General features: G+C 39.1%; 2 protein-coding genes across 8 annotated transcripts in view; one reads left to right on the plus strand and one right to left on the minus strand.

Annotated features, from left to right (window-relative positions):
- Window positions 1–392: 392 nt before the first annotated feature.
- Window positions 393–17,500, minus strand: part of LOC138007374 (ferric-chelate reductase 1-like) — a 100,469-nt gene continuing 83,361 nt past the window's right edge. For all 7 annotated transcript variants that reach the window (XM_068854236.1, XM_068854241.1, XM_068854240.1 and 4 more), the window contains exons 5-15: window positions 17,018–17,076; window positions 15,185–15,273; window positions 13,779–13,898; window positions 9,974–10,089; window positions 9,017–9,103; window positions 7,870–7,967; window positions 5,795–5,853; window positions 4,343–4,504; window positions 3,142–3,200; window positions 2,208–2,304; window positions 393–1,478 (exon numbers count right to left, since the gene is read on the minus strand). In XM_068854236.1, the coding sequence (XP_068710337.1) occupies window positions 1,450–1,478; window positions 2,208–2,304; window positions 3,142–3,200; window positions 4,343–4,504; window positions 5,795–5,853; window positions 7,870–7,967; window positions 9,017–9,103; window positions 9,974–10,089; window positions 13,779–13,898; window positions 15,185–15,273; window positions 17,018–17,076 (975 nt within the window). In that variant the 3' untranslated portion in view covers window positions 393–1,449. The remainder of the gene's footprint in view (window positions 1,479–2,207; window positions 2,305–3,141; window positions 3,201–4,342; window positions 4,505–5,794; window positions 5,854–7,869; window positions 7,968–9,016; window positions 9,104–9,973; window positions 10,090–13,778; window positions 13,899–15,184; window positions 15,274–17,017; window positions 17,077–17,500) is intronic.
- LOC138007375 (uncharacterized) overlaps window positions 17,245–17,500 on the plus strand; it is a 1,990-nt gene continuing 1,734 nt past the window's right edge. The window contains exon 1 of the mRNA XM_068854242.1: window positions 17,245–17,500. This exon is cut by the window's right edge and continues 812 nt beyond it. Within this exon, the coding sequence (XP_068710343.1) occupies window positions 17,312–17,500 (189 nt within the window). The 5' untranslated portion in view covers window positions 17,245–17,311.

Below are 17,500 nucleotides of genomic sequence, written 5' to 3' on the forward strand. Positions count from 1 at the left end.
AGGAATTGCCTTATATCATCCGTGGTTTACCAAGCGCTAGCAACAGTGACAATTGAAGATAACAGGCCAGCCCAAACTTATTTTGGACTCACTGAGAACTCTTTTAAAACAAGATTTGCCAATCACAAATCTTCTTTTAACAACCCCAACTCAAGAGACTCAGTACAGAGCTCAGTAAGCATGTTTAGTGTTTGAAGAAAGCAAGGTTGAAATTCAAGATCACATGGAAAATTTTGAAACAAACCTCTCCTTACAACCCTGTCTCGAACCGATGTAATTTGTGCCTGTGGGAAAAATATCGTATCCAAAATTATCTATAAGACTTCTTTTTTTTTTGCAACGCCGTGGACATTACTGTCACATTTTTGTGAATCAAAAAAAAATTCGTAATATCAATCAATCAATCAATTTATTAAAGTCATAGGGTGGGATAAAGGTTGCCTCAGTATCCGAGCCAGAGGCTCATGTATAAAACGCATGACAAAAACAGAAATAAAAAATAAAAGTAAATACATATATAATAACAACAATATCAAAATTAAGGAGGAGTTACATATATGAAATTATAAACAATTGTTATCTAACTATAAGTATAGGAAATCGTATGAACCTGCTCGTGCATTTCGTGATTTATGGGCACGAGTGATGTTTTAAAAGTTCTCAAAATTGCACGAGCCGTAGGCGAGTGCAATTTGAGAACTTTCAAAACATCACGAGTGACCATAAATCACGAAATGCACGAGCAGGTTCATGCGATTTTTTATTTATTATATTCTCAACAAAATTACTCAAACGCGCTACTTTGTTCGTGCTCGTATTCTTCCAGTTTTGGGTTTAGTTTTCTTTCAGTCGCCCATGTTTGCCAGACATTCAACCAGGTCTGTGTAGCTTTCAACGTGTTTTTGTTTTTCGCATTTTCTTTAAGTTGCTCAACGATGTTTTGGTTTGACAAAGCAAACCGACTGTCAGCCATTTTTTTTCACTTTGGTGTTCAAATTTGGCGCCTCCCTCGGTGTTTCCATAGCAACTACCGTATTGCACTCTATAACCTGGATTGCACTCTATAACCTATTTATGCATTCGCCATTGGCCAATCAGAAACAAGATATTTTGTTGAGTATATAATAATAAACTAAATAATATTTAGATAAATATAGTTTAGATTAATATAGTTTGTCGTAACAAAAATCCACTGTACGTACTATACACACAGATTAAATCTTTTCCTTAGTCCGTGATAGAGATCGATCTCAACAATTACGACCGTAAAGAAATATAACATGATGTACTGACATCTACAATTACAATCTTGTTCTAGTGAACTTAGAGAGGATTTCGTTAAGTAAAACATATCGCATCATGTGAATATTTCCCCATTTTCTCCCGTTGTCCAAAAACATGTTTAATGTTTCCTTGACAGCCCTGTCGGGTTTGATGTAAAAGAATGCATTAATTTTCTTCTGAAAAGTCAACAGCGCCTGCAAGGGAAGGCAAAACGTCACGCTGAGTGTGTTGTATAAACGCCGATTATATTGACTTTACCGGGAGGGGTAGTGGGCACGAAGAGGAGGTTGCTTTTTCAATCATCATCTCTCCAGATTTAGTTCCTTCAGGATTAAAAGTATATCTATTACTCTCGATTGTTTTGTTAATGATTAGTTATTAAGAAACGAGATTATTGTATTAGACTTGCTTCGGTAACACCAGGTATGCAGCCAATTAAAATCTTCATAAATTTCGAGTAAAAACAAATACTGGCAAACAAATGATCTCATTCATGGCCATTGATCTTTGGCAAGAAATACCATATAAGTTTAAAGATCTAAATCAATTTGCTTTCTCTAAAAGTGTTAAAAACTATGTTCTATCTGAGCAATATCAAAAGTAAGTTGTCACAATTCCAAAAGGTGTTAAAAACTATGTTCTATCTCAGCAATATCAAACGTAAGTTTCCACAATTCTTCTAGCTCTTTCCATTAGTAATCCGTCCCTCTACTCCAATGTTTTTTTTATGTTCACTCAAACGAGATGGAGGCTAACTCGATAACCTCGCAGTTCTATTAGCCCCCATGCACAAACTATAGACCAGTGTCATCTTTATTTCTTATAAAATTATACGTTTCTTTTTCTTTTTTTTTATGTTAATATTGTAATTTCAAAATGTACGTGCAAAATAAAGTGAAGTGAAGTGAAGTAAATACGTTTACCTTGATATCTGAGCACTAGAAGTAAAATTATCGTCAATGTAACACTAAATCCAAGAAGAGTGACAAAAGCGAACATCATCTTGCGAAGCATAGCTTCCTAGGTAGATAAAACACAAACAAAGATGTTTAGGAAGTAAACTCCGTATTTGGCGGCTGGTACATCAGGCCCCTATTGTTCAAATTTGAGGCTGGATAACTTTATCCAGGGGATAAGTCGCTATCCAGAGTATAAAATAAACTCCGCTTTTAACGTTGGCAAAGGCTTTCAAACCCGCCTTAATTTCTTTGAACGGATTGAAACTGTTGAGTAGATACTTTTCCACAGGAGAAAGTTATAAGGCCCTTGAACAACTGGGCCAGATCATAATGCTAAGAGTTATAGTTTAACACTATGTTGATTTGATCAGAACAGGCAGGTATAGCTAGAAAGTTTACTGGGCAGTCGAAAGTTCTCGGGCGTGACATTTGAACCGTGGGCGTGGCGGTGAGGATGGGTGATAAAAAAGGCTTTTACATTCATGATTTGATTAATTCGACGATAATAGAAATACGAGCATAACTTTTAGCGTAATGCTGTGTCATCAGGAGTGAAGCTCAAAGGTATAATGATCGTGCCTGTCTTCAAGCATCTGAGACAAATATTTCTAGCCCTGTTTCCACCAACCCCGCCCCGCCCCCCTCCCCGCCCTAAATAAAAACAACTTTACTTTCACTGCCAGTAGCACAGCTATTAAATAGGGCGGCTTGTGGTACCAGAAGGTAAATTCTTTCTTCATCATAATGATATTAGCCTGTGGAGTGGCTGTATCATGAATGAGTACTGACTTGACCTGGGCCTATAAACTCAGTTGGTCATCACGATAAGGCCAAACCCTCTCAATTTTCTAACAGAATTTTCAAAATATTGGATAAATATAATTAAAAAAAAATAAACCTTAGGAGACATTTCTGGTTGTTGCTGAGTTTCATATCCAGGGGGATGCATTGCAATATCTGTGACAAAAAGAAGCAAAATAAGCAAACTATTTACGTTCTAATTTTGCTTTGTGACAGTAGCGGATTCAATTTTACCGACTTTCAGACTTGCCTAGGAAGAGTGTCCAATTTCAAACAGGCCAAATCCATAGAAATCTAATCCCCGAGATTAGATTTCTATGCCATAAGAAAACTTTGAAGTTCTTGACGAAGCAAAAAGAGTTGATTACGAAGAAATTGAGTAATGTAAGCTAAGCTAGTTCTGATTCTAAAACTCGAATTCGAACTCAAACTCAAACTCTTTACATGAAGTTAAAAGGGAAGTTCGGTAATGACAGATGTAAAGCGAATCGAAGTTTCTTTCTTCCTGATTCACAAGAAATTGTAGCGAAAGCTTCTACCAAATTGAGAGCATCAAAGCAGATTGAAATGGGAAAAGGTTTCACATATGATTTAGTCTAACTATGAAAAAACGCCTGATGGCTTTTGTAACGATTTCTGGTCACTATTCAATAAACTTCGTCTTTTAACCCCTTGATGGTTTTCAAACCTTACATGCACGATCCAAGTGAGTAAGTGTATCAAAAAAAGGTCAGTCAACATACGTTCTGTTTACTTTACACACGGTTACGGGAGCCCATCAAATGGTACCTCTATCTTTCATACGGGGCTTCGAAGTCATCGCTCTCTCGAGCAGAGTTATTAATAGAAAGCTTCTAGAGGGGGTTTTAAGGTTAAAAGCCCAATCAAAACAGAGCTATGACAGTGCAGCTGTTGCTTTATGTCATATAACCCAAAAAACAAGCATCACGCTGGAATTATTGTTGTTGTTGTTGTTGGTTTTTGCGTTTCGCCGTGGAAATAACACTTTTTCCCAGGAAAAACCCGTTCTAAAAATAAATATACTCGGAAAAGAGTTGAATCAAGGAATAAGTGTAGATAGACTTTCTCAAAGCCCATTTCCGCTAACAGAAAAATAGGTGGTCCGGACTCGCGACTTCGTCCCTCGATTTCGCTCGTTCGCTCTCTTTCGCAGTCGACTTGTGGCAAGTCTAAAGTGTGGACAGAGGGTCCAATTGACGGGCTCCTGAAGGTTAACAAAACCCTTGAAGGGTATTACTTGTAGTATGGCTAGAGCGACTTATAATTCAGGTCCTTACCTCCGGTATCGGTCTTCTTGGCTTTGTTACGTTTGGACATGATAAGATAGAACTCAAAAACAAATATGAGGAATTCCCCAATGTAGAAAGTAATTACAGCATAAAGGCCAGGCTTCCCGAGCTTAACCCGGTCTCGGTCCAAGCCAAGATAGATGGCAACAACTGCGAAGCAGATTAAAAGAAAAGAAAATTGAATTTCACATAGCATGTGACCAAAATGTAACTGAACGTTCATTGTAACAGTATGTTTTCGAATTCCTGGAAAATTAACTTTTTGTTAAAGTGCCCCTAACCCCAAAATGTTTTTTTCGCTAAAATGAATCTTTGCGCCTGTTCGAAACGCATCGCGACAATTTTTTCCTTTTTCTAACAAATTCTGCCATTTTAAAGGCTTCGAAAGTTGCGAAAATCCAAGCATCTTTAGTTCACGACCGAGTCAGAAGGGGAATGGGTCTATTCCTGATGTGACGTCACAATCTACTTTGCATGCATGTTTACAAAGAGTTAATGCAATGTAAATCAGTTTGTGACGTCACATCAGGAATAGACCCACTCCCCTTCTGACTCGGTCGTGAACAAAAGATGCTTGGATTTTCGCAACTTTCGAAGCCTATAAAATGGCAGAATTTGTTAGAAAAAGGAAAAAATTGCCGCAATGCGTTTTGAACAAGTGCAAAGATTCATTTTAGCGAAAAAAACATTTTGGGGTTAGGGGCACTTTAATGCTCCTTGATACTTAGTTCTTGTTTACTATACCACTTGTGGAATAAGCGTAGGCAATCGTATGAACTTGCTCGTGCATTTCGTCTTTCCATAGCAACTTCTATATTGAACTCTACAACCTATTTGTCCTATTTATGCATTCGTCATTGACCAATCAGAATCACGATATTCTGTTGAGTACACAATAATGCACATTTTAAAGTTGTATTTCCATTAAGGCATGAAGGATTTCAGTGAGGAAATAAATCTTAATTTTCCTGATCCATGTGAAAAACAAAAGTAATACAAGACACCGTTCACACACGACTCATTTGTCGAAGTGCTAAATTATGCCGATACTGCGTGAACGTGCCCCAGTTTTCTTGTCTTCACAATGCCCACGCAAGGCTGAAAATTTGCAACAATATTAAAGTTACAGTAACAATGCGGGCCATGTTCCGTAAATCTCTACAACTCTTCTGCGTAAAGATTAAAGAACACACTTTTTTCATAGAGTCCGTTAAAAAGCTAGTTCAAGTTTTTTTTTTTCAATCAGAAGGTTGGTGAAGCTTGTCCAAAATATGTTGTTTGCAATGAAAAAATCGTGCTTTTCCTCAAACTAGTTTAAGTTGTTATCACAGTTAGCTGAGCAGTAATCAAGTCAGGCTAGCCTTGTTCAGAACTCTCCAACGATTTGCCAGCTTTGCTCAGCTCAGAAACAGCCCTTTGCTTTCTTCTTTAAAAACATACCTGCCATAACCAGTGCAATTATGCCGACAAGTCTATGTGTCCAATTGAAAATTCCGCGTCTGGAACGATAACAGAAAACACCGTATTGAGCTCAACTAAGCCAAGAATGCACTCGCCGAAGTCATCTTTACTTATAGCTGTTTTTCAGTTTAGGTGGCCTCATACATCATAAGCGTTTTTGACTGATATATCACGACGCAAAGCCGGTCATATTTAATGGAAAGACTACTGGGGCAAGACCGCAACACGGAGAAATCCGAGCCTTTTCCGAGCTAGTAATCGGAGGGTCGTAGGTTCGACTCCTGCGAAGGAGCACTCGGATTTTTTCCGAGTAATTACCCGAGACGCCGCTAATTTCGCTTTCGTAAACAACCGATGCCATTTTTGAAGGTCTATGCCATTCTTAGTAACCAAGCCTTTTTATTCAGTTAGCTTTCAATAAATTGTTAGCTTTAGCTTCATTTAAATACTTTAGAATTGCAAATATGAAGCCGTTGTTTCTGTAGTGTAGAGGTCAAGTGGATTTGTTCTTAAAGTGGTACTACGACTAAAAATACATTCTTTTTTTTTCTTGGGATTTCAAAACCATGTTAACTAAACACTAACTGACCAAAGTTTTAAGTTCTGATTTTAAAAAGACACGTATTTATTTTAACTGGAACTTTCTTATTTATTGGTCCGCCATTACTAACTTTAAAATCTTGAGAGAGCTGGGTCGAGGAGAAAATGACGTCAAAGACTCACTAGTTTAAGAATGGAATGCGTGTGTACGCGGCTGAATTAATATGCAGCACGGGAGTTTCGGGCTTTCAGACGTTTAAATCCGTGTTTTGCATATGTAATAAATTGCGTTTACATGCTGAAATTTTAAGCTAGTGAGTAAATGACGTCCTTTTCTCTAGTTCCAACCCTCTGAGGTCCAATCAGTCAGTTTTGAACGTGAGTATTGGCGGACCGTGAAATCCAAAACTTACACTCAAATACACAGCCTTTGGATAAACTCAAAGCTCAAAATTTTGCCATTTAGGTGTTAAGCGAACACGCTTTCAAAGTCTGAAGAAAAAAAGGAAATGATTTTTTGATCATAGTACCACTTGAAGCCTCTGAACCGGGTTCGACATTGTTCGGTCAACTTTCTCTATTTTTTTTCTAATTTATTTCTAAGGTTTTTCCCCTTTTTTTTTTTTTTTTTTTTTTTTATTCTAAGTGACATACGCTGCTAATCTAGTCCTAGATTAAGTCTTTTTTCCCTCATTTGAAAACGACAAACTTAACAGTGAAAGTCTCGTCCAAATGGCATCGCTTGTTTACGAAAGGGAAAATTGCCGAGACGCCATTAAAAAAAATATCTCTTTACGGTGCTTGCGTTTTTTAACGTGCCTGGGAAATTATGACCGGTTGTGAGACGGGGACTACGACTTATAGTCCTTTTCCGAAAATACTTGAAAGTCAAACCAAGTGTCGTTACAAAAGCAGCACTTTCTTCTCAGTTATTTTAAAACCCTGGGCGTGCTTCTCGAAAGTATATAGAAACTTTTTGAGAGCGGTATTTTTGCGAAAACTCTACAACTGTTGAACCCTTCTCTTCTTGTAGATACGTTAAAGGAAAAGCTCTTCACCTCTTTTTTGGGACTTGGTCGAGATGAGAATGAGGGCTGTATTATTCCAAGATTATACCGACCCATCTTATTTACCAACATGAAATACTATTCCAACCGATAGGCATTTAATATCAATGACCGTAATGCATGCATGCGGGGGTGACGCTAACCATGCTTTTAGCGACTCGGGTGCACTGAAGAAAGCTGTTATCTTTGTCATTACTGTGAAGAGGAGATTAGGAAGGTACATCCCCCGAGGCTTTTCAAATAGGAGGTAATCCAACAAAAATCGTGCGGCAGGGGGATGATCGTTATGACGCTGCCGAGGAGCCGGAAAAGATGATAGCTTTACTCTACTACTTCGGTCCGTATTTCTGTGAACACCAGACCAATATTTGTTATGTTGTTAGCACAATACATTGCAATGCGGTATAATCAGCCTCTGCGTGGGTTCCATCTGTGCGTAGAACTTACTTTGGTGCATCTGGAGCTGGTCTAAATGCTGCCATTATCGGTTGAATGACCGCCAAAGAAATTGCGATTATCCCACAAATTGGATGCGCCCCATCACCCTGATGGAGCAAAGAAATATACCAATTGTGTTGAAAAATTATAAACTGGCTTATAATTAGACAAGTAGATCCCCTGACAAAGTGGGGTTAGTGTACGTTCGAGTTGCTTTGGGTGATATATATCATACAGATCTCGGACAAAAATATTGAATACTTACTCTTTAGAGTAACTCAGTAAATAATTGTTGTAATATATTTTTATTATTCAGAATACACTAGTTTACCCTTTAGATTCTGGCATACTGTAAAGTCATTTCCATTGAATACCCTCCGTTTTTTCCAGGAACCCGCATACTTACTAACATACTACAACCAATGTACTAAAAGAGCCTCTTCCAATCCCGTGTTGGTGACCTTGGCCATAGCTTATTTTGACGCTCTTGATTATGCCCTTCTGCACTTGTTCATTCATAGTTTAAAAGTTGAAGAAAACTCTCACTTTTAGTGGCTAGGAGGCTATGGTGTCACGCCTGATTATAGAGTCACGCCTAACTATAGCGTCACGCCTGACTACAGAGTCACGTCTGGTGGTCCAAACTGTTGTACTATGTTGTAATGCGCATTTGAATATACTCACTAGTCACACTAGGATCTAATTATTAGGAGTTGTAGTCAGATTTACAGGCACAGATTACACAAGGTTATAATTGGCTTTTTGTTAGGGACTCTTGAAGTCACAAAAAACGGTTTCCACGAGAAAAAAAACATTACCGCTTCACGTGCAGCACCTTCCCGTATCATCTTCAAAACCAAGCAATTTGATTGAATAATAAGTGTTTCTGCATGCTTCCAAATGTCACCGCAAATTTCGTTTTAAAACTATCGTCTAAAAAATAGCTCTTCTACTTCTTTCTCGGTGTATCAATCCTTTGCGGAAGATGGACACTCTAGCCTGCGAGCATGCTCTCCGAGGGACTGGGGTTGGGGAGGGCCTGCTCGAAGGCTATGGATGCTTTTACTAATGGATCCCAAATCACATGGTAAATTTAAATTATTTTACTCACACCCTGAGGAAGTGACAAATAGGAAGACAAGCAACACTGACTTACCGAAGACCAGCCTCCTACGTGGACAAATATCACAATTGTTCCAGCGATTGTTAACGATACTGTGGTGGTCATTAACAGCCGATGAACCTGTTGATGTTAAGTGGATTGACTCCGAATTAAAAGAGTTTCGAATTCAGAGATCCGATTTATACCCTTCAGGGTAGTATCTGGAGGGTGCAGACTTGAAGAGTAAGCGGGCTTTTGTATCAACCAAGACCAAAAATAAGGCTACCTTTCATTGCTAAGGAAAATCATATCAATTAACTGAAGATCGTTTCTGTCCTCTTCAGCTAATATTGGAGAAGACATGAATAATTTAAAAATGAAATTTTAAAAAGCTGGCCAAGCGTTAGCACGTATAAAGGCAAATTTGGCTTTTCTCTCTTATTAAGTACAACGCTGTTATTCCCCATTCAGTTCTTGGGTAGTTCGGTTTTTTTACGCCGAACTACCCAACTTGAACAAGCACTAAAAGTAAAAAAAAAAACCATGATCTTCAAATAGCCCACTTTCGATGTATTAAAATTCAGTCCTAAACAAAAGGCATCATCTCGAGGCTCTGGGGAATAAATATAAGGATTTGTATGAGTTTATTCCCCAGAGCCTCGAGATGATGCCCTTTGTTTAGGACTGAATTTTAATATATCAAAAGTGGGCTATTCTAAATGATATTTTCGTTGATGTCTCCGTTGGAGATCTTAAACCCCCTAACACTGCCTAAATATTGATGACACTTGTGGAAAATAATTGTTCAATTGGTTTTATTGCCAAGTTCTTCAAGTGAAAAATGCATTTTTAAAATTGTATTTCTTTCTTTTTTAAGGATATCAAGAGTTTTAAGTTTTATTATCACTTTGCGCTGGGTGATCACATCAAGAAAAGACGAATTCATTAGCTGATCAAATCCAAGTTTTAAATGACCTGAACAATTACTAGAATATCATTCATGATACAAACCGTGAACCATGCTTTCTTTCCGAATATTTCAGTTGGTTCCCATACTTCGCGCATGTATCTTGCGGTGAACAGGCCCACAAATGCAAACATTGTCCATGCAATTGCCATCAGTATTCCTGAATCCAGTGAAGTAAAAACAAAAGAAAATACATTACAATGCAAACGCAAAGTAAAAATGCTACGAATCGCTTGGAATCGAAACTTTTGTCACGACAATTTTGTGTGAAACATAAAATGTGTTTTCGTAAACTGATGGTTTGAACCCAGGAGTCATCATAATTATGTGAAGTACTGGGCGTAACTGACAGTCGAGCAATAGCATCACGACTAAGTTGACCGATAACATCAACTGTGACGACCAGGGTGTTTATGTTGCCGGTAAAATACGTTCTCAGTTTGAATCCGTTTTAACCTAGATTCAATTGGTGATCTTCATTTTAGCTACTAGGTTGAATACGCACTCAGATGGATTGAGGACCTTTTTTTGAGTCTGAATTAAGCCTAGAGAAAAATTAGCGTCAGGTTAGGATTAATTTTGGTTATTACACATGGATATGGATTGACTTATTAATTTATACAAAAGTAATTATAAAAAGAACTGTGTTGGGTTATGCGTGTTCGTCGTTGTAGTGTAAAGACACAGGGCTATAGATCTGGAAGTTCTTTGTTCCCTAACTCTGTTGAAATGTTGAGACTGAACATGCTGAATGGATAATTGTATGAATGCAAAAACCGATAAGATGATACGAAACAACAAGATGTATTGAAGAGCGTAAGAGAGAGGTCGAAGAAAGGTATAGGTGTTTTCAATCTTTTTTTTTTTTTGGGGGGCGGGGGGGGGGGGGAGGGGTGGGGGGTGGAAGAGGAGTTGATAGCTGCTTTAAACTAGGTAGAGTGCATATGAAAATCATCAATTTAACCTAGGTAAAAACGGATTCAACCTGACAGCCGATTTTACCGGCAACATTTATACCATCAACTAACTTTACGGCAAATCACTTGAATCTGAAGATGACTCCCGCTCATGTTGTGGAAACGTCAGTCAATGTCATCCAAAACAGTCCTTTTCAAGACTACATTCACCCAGACGATAATAGTTCATTTAATTATAAAAGGTTTGACGTTTCACTATTGAAATGAAATGAACTTTATTTCATTGTCGAGTCTTTTAGCGCTGGGGAACTAATTGGGAACAGTATATAGCAACCATATAGCAACCATATAGCAACCAAATCAAATCAAACATTGATTTTTGAGAGGGAAAACCGACAACTCGGAGAAAAACCTCTCGGAGCAAGGTAGAGCCGTACAAACAAACTCAACCCACGTGTGACTTCAAGTCAAGGAATCGAACCTGGGGCCCGTTTCTCGAAAGTCCCGTAAACTTTTCGGGCCCGAAAAGCCATCTGTGAAATTGCCAACCGCTTGTTTTGGAAAGCCGATCTTTTAACATGTTTTCAAGTTAACAAAAAGAAAAATAAATGTGAAGTTTGACGAATTAAATGCTCTCCGTTCTTGAGTTACAAAGGGAATTGTGACACCCGAAAATGGCCCGTAAAGTTTCGGGACTATTTTTGAAACGGACCCCTGGGCCACACTGGAGGGAAGCGAGTGCTCTTATGGTACTGCGCCAGCCCAAGAAGCAGTTGACTAAAAGGGGTTGCGGGAAGCCTTTTAGAATTGAATCTGACTTTACATTCTTTATAGATGCAGTATCTAGTCGAATGTTTACCCATTTTTGTTCCTTCTTGCACGCACGCACTACATGATTTTGCTTCGAAGTAATGGTAATGGTAACGAATTTATATGGCGCATTTGCCATTTACATATTCAAATGCGCTATACAAGCAAGTGCTCCATGGCTCTATGGGTGAGATCGGACATCAGCATATACAGGCGCCGCTGGCAGCCGCTATCAGTTAATTGTCGATCTCACCCAGCGCATGAATGAATGAAATTAAGCCTGACCATAACACCGGGAGCTCCATGCCCTACTCTTTACGAATAGTGAGTGGGTTCTTTTACGTCCCACTGGGTTGTGAACAGTGAAGGGTTGTGAAACGGGGCCTACGGTTTATAGTCCTTATCTGAGAAGACTTGAAAGTCAAACCATTTGCGGGTGTAAATACAAAGGCAGCACTTTCTCCTCAGTTATTTTAAGACCCTGAGTGTTGGTCCGGTCGGAGTCGAACCCAGGAGCTCCCGCATGACAGCTCGGTGCTCAACCGACTAAGCTACGGGTGCACGGCATACAGCATATATGAAAGTCACATGATCTTTTTAAGACTTAAGAATCTTCTTGGCTTTGCGAGCAAAAGGAAAATCGAATTTTCTGGTGTGAGGCATTTCGGAGGAGCACAATGCGGTTTTCTATCATTATAAGAGTACTAGTGTCTACGGCCGCGGTCGATTTTGTCAACATCTTCTTTTAAAGCAGTGCTTATATAAGGCCTATTTTCGCGTCCGCGCTATAATACCAGAATGAAATGGGACCCTATCAGCATCACGTGAAGTCTCCCTTTACTTCAAAACGGAAAGGTCAGCACAGGCTCCTTGAGAAATATACCCGTTAGGAATGACCTAAATTCAGACCAGAACTCAGTAGTGCAAGCTCCACAACAAACAAGAAGACTACATCAAAGGGAAAGTGATTGTGAAATGAAAAGCATTTAAAAAAGGACGTCCAATAGTTTCATGCGAGAACTAATTTAATTGAAGTGTCTGGTTTATCCTGCTGTTTTTCAAGAACGAAATATTTAAGGGGGTGGCACTACAGAAAGAGAATGGTTGCTGAAGAAGCTTTCCAGTCAAAGAGCCCTGCAAAGAGGTTGCATGGATGGTTCTATGAAGTAACTTTTAATGAAAAATTGACATCAATTCAATCACAAAGCGCATGTGCAACTAGTTCCAGTCCTCTGCCGTGCGTGTCAGTGAAAAACATGGAAAGGCTCTCAGAAAACGACAGGAAGAGGCGGTTTTTTCACCGGATGAGAACCGTCCCATCATTTTTAGTAAACTGCAGCATGGAATTTCTATTTGGACAAAAAATAGAACTCATATTTTGAAAAGTGCATCAAAGGAGAGCCTTATGACGCCATAATTTTGTTGATAAATAATTTCCTTTAAAATCCATGCTACAGATTTTGTGTTAGAATGTTATCATACTGTTGCATTAAAAATTGTGAAAAACATAATTAAGTCGCTGAAGTTTTAGGCATTTTCTATTTAGGTCACGTGATTTACCAAATATGGTTGTGAGCCGAACCAGACATAGGAATGTTAAATAGAGCACACTTGGCAACAAAGGATAATTGTTGAGTTGAAGGAATTCGAGAAATGACTATTTGAAGGGGTCCATAGCAACGGTTTGGTAGTTAAGAGCCACTCCTCTTAAAGACAATGTATCTTATGAACCACCCTCTCCTTACCCAGCGAGCAGTTGGTTTCTCCTTCGCTTCCCGAGAGAGAAACCACTGCGAGCAACCGTTTGATTTTCCATGGAGCATGTGCGAAGTACATCACACCCCACGTCATGATGTATTTTACATCACTTCGTCTTATTTCGCGGGAAATCTCTACACAACAGGCACGCCCAAAAGCAGCAGTTACGTAGCTGAACGCACGCGCAAGCGCCAAAACAAGTTACTAACTCGTCTTACCGGTTCAAATTTTATTTATACGTCCTTGGCGCTAGACGGCGGCCCGCTCAAGGAAACTAATGATTGCTCGCAGTGGTTTCTCTCTCGAGAAACGTAGGGGGTACCCTCTCCTTCCTTTGTGAGATAAATACTACTTGAAAAGTTACCGTGAACAAGCATTGATGTGGTAAACGGGTCATCACCCATTACTCGACCGGCTTCAGTCACCCTTAACCTGTTAGGTGATGACAGCGGTAGTGTATCATGCTGTTCGATTCCACCTCCGCCTGTTAATAAGAAAAGTGGGTTAACAAGCACCGTGAAATTCTATCATAAACAGGATGCAAAAATAAGTCCGCCGTTTCTACACATTACGTTTCTGCAGCCATTTAAAGGCTATTTTGACGGCAGAATTTTTTCTTACGATTTTCGAATGCTACTAGCTCGCGCCATGACTTCACCACTAATGTCAGTAAAAGCTAACACAGACTGACTAACACATTATTAAGACAGACGTTCACGAGTCGTGTGCGTGAAAACTGTCGAAAGTCGTGAAGTGCTGCTACAATCCGGGTGAAAAAAAACTTTGGGACACTTGTCAAATTTTGAGCGAAAAGTAGCGAATTTACTGTACATGCTTCCATCGTTATATGAGCAACGCACGTTTTTCTTTCGCTGCCTTTTTCGCGCCCCCCTTCCCCCCAGACAATGTTGAAACAGGCGAGCCATTGATGAACTAATCTTGATTTCGGAGACGGTGAAAAATCAACATTGTAATGGGGGGAGGGGGAAAAGCGGGAATTGTTCCAACAGTTTTGACCAGGATTGTCTGAGAAAATAATTTCTTGATATAATTGGTCTCAAGGCCGGCTAGGTTCATTGAATCTCATTAGAGAATTGTCTCAGGTAGTAAACAATATATTGCACCTGTGTAGAGGTGGTGTAAGGAAGGATTGTGAAAACGGTGGGTTGCATTACAGTGAGCAGTCAACAGTTCTCGGCCACAGTTCTCGGCTAAAGTATTCTCGTTTGTCTCACGATGTGGTCAATTGTGATGTAGATCGCGACGTTTCGACTGCATACTGCTAGTCTTCATCAAGCGATGATGTCGACTGGAGACTAGCAGACTAGCAGACTAGCAGTATGCAGTGTGCAGTCGAAGTATGTAGATGAAACGTCGCGATCTACATCATAAGTGACCACATCGTGAGACAAACGAGAATACTTTATAATTATGTTACAAATTGTTCACTATTTTGAGAACATATATGATACGGTTTCCAGTTTTCTTCGCTGAAACTCAGTTTCACACTTTATTTGCATAGCAAAGTCGTGAGCAACAATTGTACCGTCTAAATTACCTCTTTTTTAGTGTACCGAAAGCAAAATTGGTGTTCAATAACGAAGGGAGGCGGTGTGGCAAACTGGTTTGAGATCTGAGTTGCATGTGAATGTTCCGCGTTCACCTCATTTTGTCGACGAATTCCAATAACTTGACTGTGCCGAAAGAAAATCAGTGGCACGTTATATCCATAAATAGTTGAACTATAACGTAAAGTAACAAAGCACTTACTATCTAGAGGTCCATACCCTCCAATGAGAAACAATGACGTGTTGAGATCTTTAAAATTGGTTAATCCAGGGTTTATCTCCCGGGAAACTCTAAGCGTAGCAAAATAAACAAATATATAGGTACTAAGATGGATAAATAAATTAGTAAATAAGTAGGGGATTTAGAACAATCAATCAGTTGGCAAGTCGGCCGGCCTGAGATGGACCATTATCTGAGAGAAAATGCACATCAAGATATGACCCGGTCCGGCGACAAAACCCTTCAGCACCTGTAGGAAATACACCGTGTCGACAACACCCTTGGATTTTATATCACACATCGACTTCATGTTAGAATGCACAAAAATGGGGATGTCAGACAGTCAATCAACCGACCGATTACCTATCTATTCTATAATACACAAACCTATCAATCGATCGATCGATCGATCAATCAATCAATCAATCATTCAATCACTGAATCAAGTCTGTCTGTCCGTCCATCTGTCTATCTGTCTATAACATTTCCCCAACTTCAATTTTGCTTCCTTTTTCCAATTGAGTGTTTCATTTCGTCAGCAAAATTTCGGTATTCGGTTTTGTTCTACAAAGTGATCTTTTAGTCGCTCTTTGGCCTCTTTCTTTTTAACTAACGATGTGTTTGACCACATTTCGTTTTTCAGAGGCGTTCCTATTCTTGATTCTGGAACGGTCCCCTCTTGAAAAGCGAGAACAGATTGTGTCTCTTTTTTGTGTTCCTTTTGATGAAATCAGAACGAGCTTTCATACTACTTGGGAACAAAATGGTCCTTAATTGCTAAAAGGGGAACCAATTGTTACGAGTTCCGAATCCGGAGCGGAACAAATTGGTCCTTAATGGATGATTTGGGAACTATTGATAAAAACACCGGACTTAGGTAGCATAAAGCTGCACTTCTGATCGTCTTGCTATTGAGCTGTCTACATGCATGGGTAACGGCCCCTCTACATCTTCAAAGATGATGTGTGCCTTGAAAAACGCATTCAGATTTTATAGAGAGCAGACTTGTGAAATCCTCGTAAATAACGCAAGGAAGACTTTAATTAAAGGTAAAGTAAAAAAAAAAAAGGAATTCAACGCCGACAAAAGTGACGTTTCATTCTGTGACTCTTTTAAACGAATCAACAGTAATTTTAATCGAACAATAAACTCCAGCACTAAGCTACGATAACGATGTAAACGTTCTTCTTCATGAAAAAATGTTCTCGCTAGTATTCAGAATGATCAGCAGATCACCAGTTGTTGATATCGACTTGCAGTGGGATAGTTTTGTCAAAAAACAAAAAAAAAAAACGGACGGATACAAAACAAAAGGGGTTTCATTAAAAAAAGGGGATGCTTACAAATGATGACCCCACCCTAAAAAAGCAAAACCGTTGTTCTTTTTGTAAGCAGCTTAGTCAGTTTAGTTGTGTTCTGTATAAACGTTCCTCCAAAAAGAACAACTGTTTTGCTTTTTTAGGGGTGGGGTCATCAATTTTTTCTTCAATTTTGCGGAAAATTTTTTCTCATAGAGAGCAAACTGTGTTCTGACAGAAAGTCCTAGGTGTATTGTTTTTAAAAATTCAACGCGTTTAAAGGGAACCGAGAAATCTGGGAAACGATCTACCTACCTACCTACCTACCTATCTATCTATCTATCTATCTATCTATCTATCTATGTATCTCTCTATCTATCTCTCTATCTATCTCTCTATCTATCTCTCTATCTCTCTATCTCTCTATCTCTCTATCTCTCTATCTCTCTATCTATCTATCTATCTATCTATCTATCTACCTACCTACGCCATTTGAAAACGTTTGAGTAATTGATACCTGCAGTTCATCCTTCCACTCTCGAATGTTTGTGCGATAACCGTTACAGCTGATGGAGTCTGAAGCAAAAAAGTCAAGATGTACATGTGCTTAAAGAACCATCAAGATGCAACTACTAACACGACCCGAAAACAATAGCCCATTTCCGATATATTTAGGCGCGTACGACTGGTAGCAAATAAAGACACAAAAGCGAGGCTTGGGGGAATAGCGCGAGAGAAGTGAAATTAAAACTTACAGCGAGGAAAGATAGGAAATAATGTTTTCGTTTTGAGCCTTAATCGTAGTCAAACGATGGTTAAATACTGTGCAGTTGCAGTGTGTAAAAATGGAAGCCATAACAGGCCAGATCTCTCGTACTTTCGCTTTCCTTCCGATCAGAAACTACGCAAAAAGTGGGAAACATTTTGTAGAAGGGCGGACGAAAAGTTTAAGACGCTTGCAGATCCTCGGATATGTTCGCAACATTTCAGTAGAGAAGAC

The sequence above is a fragment of the Montipora foliosa genome, chromosome 6 (assembly GCF_036669935.1).
Source record: "Montipora foliosa isolate CH-2021 chromosome 6, ASM3666993v2, whole genome shotgun sequence".
NCBI classification, from domain to species: Eukaryota; Metazoa; Cnidaria; class Anthozoa; order Scleractinia; family Acroporidae; genus Montipora; species Montipora foliosa.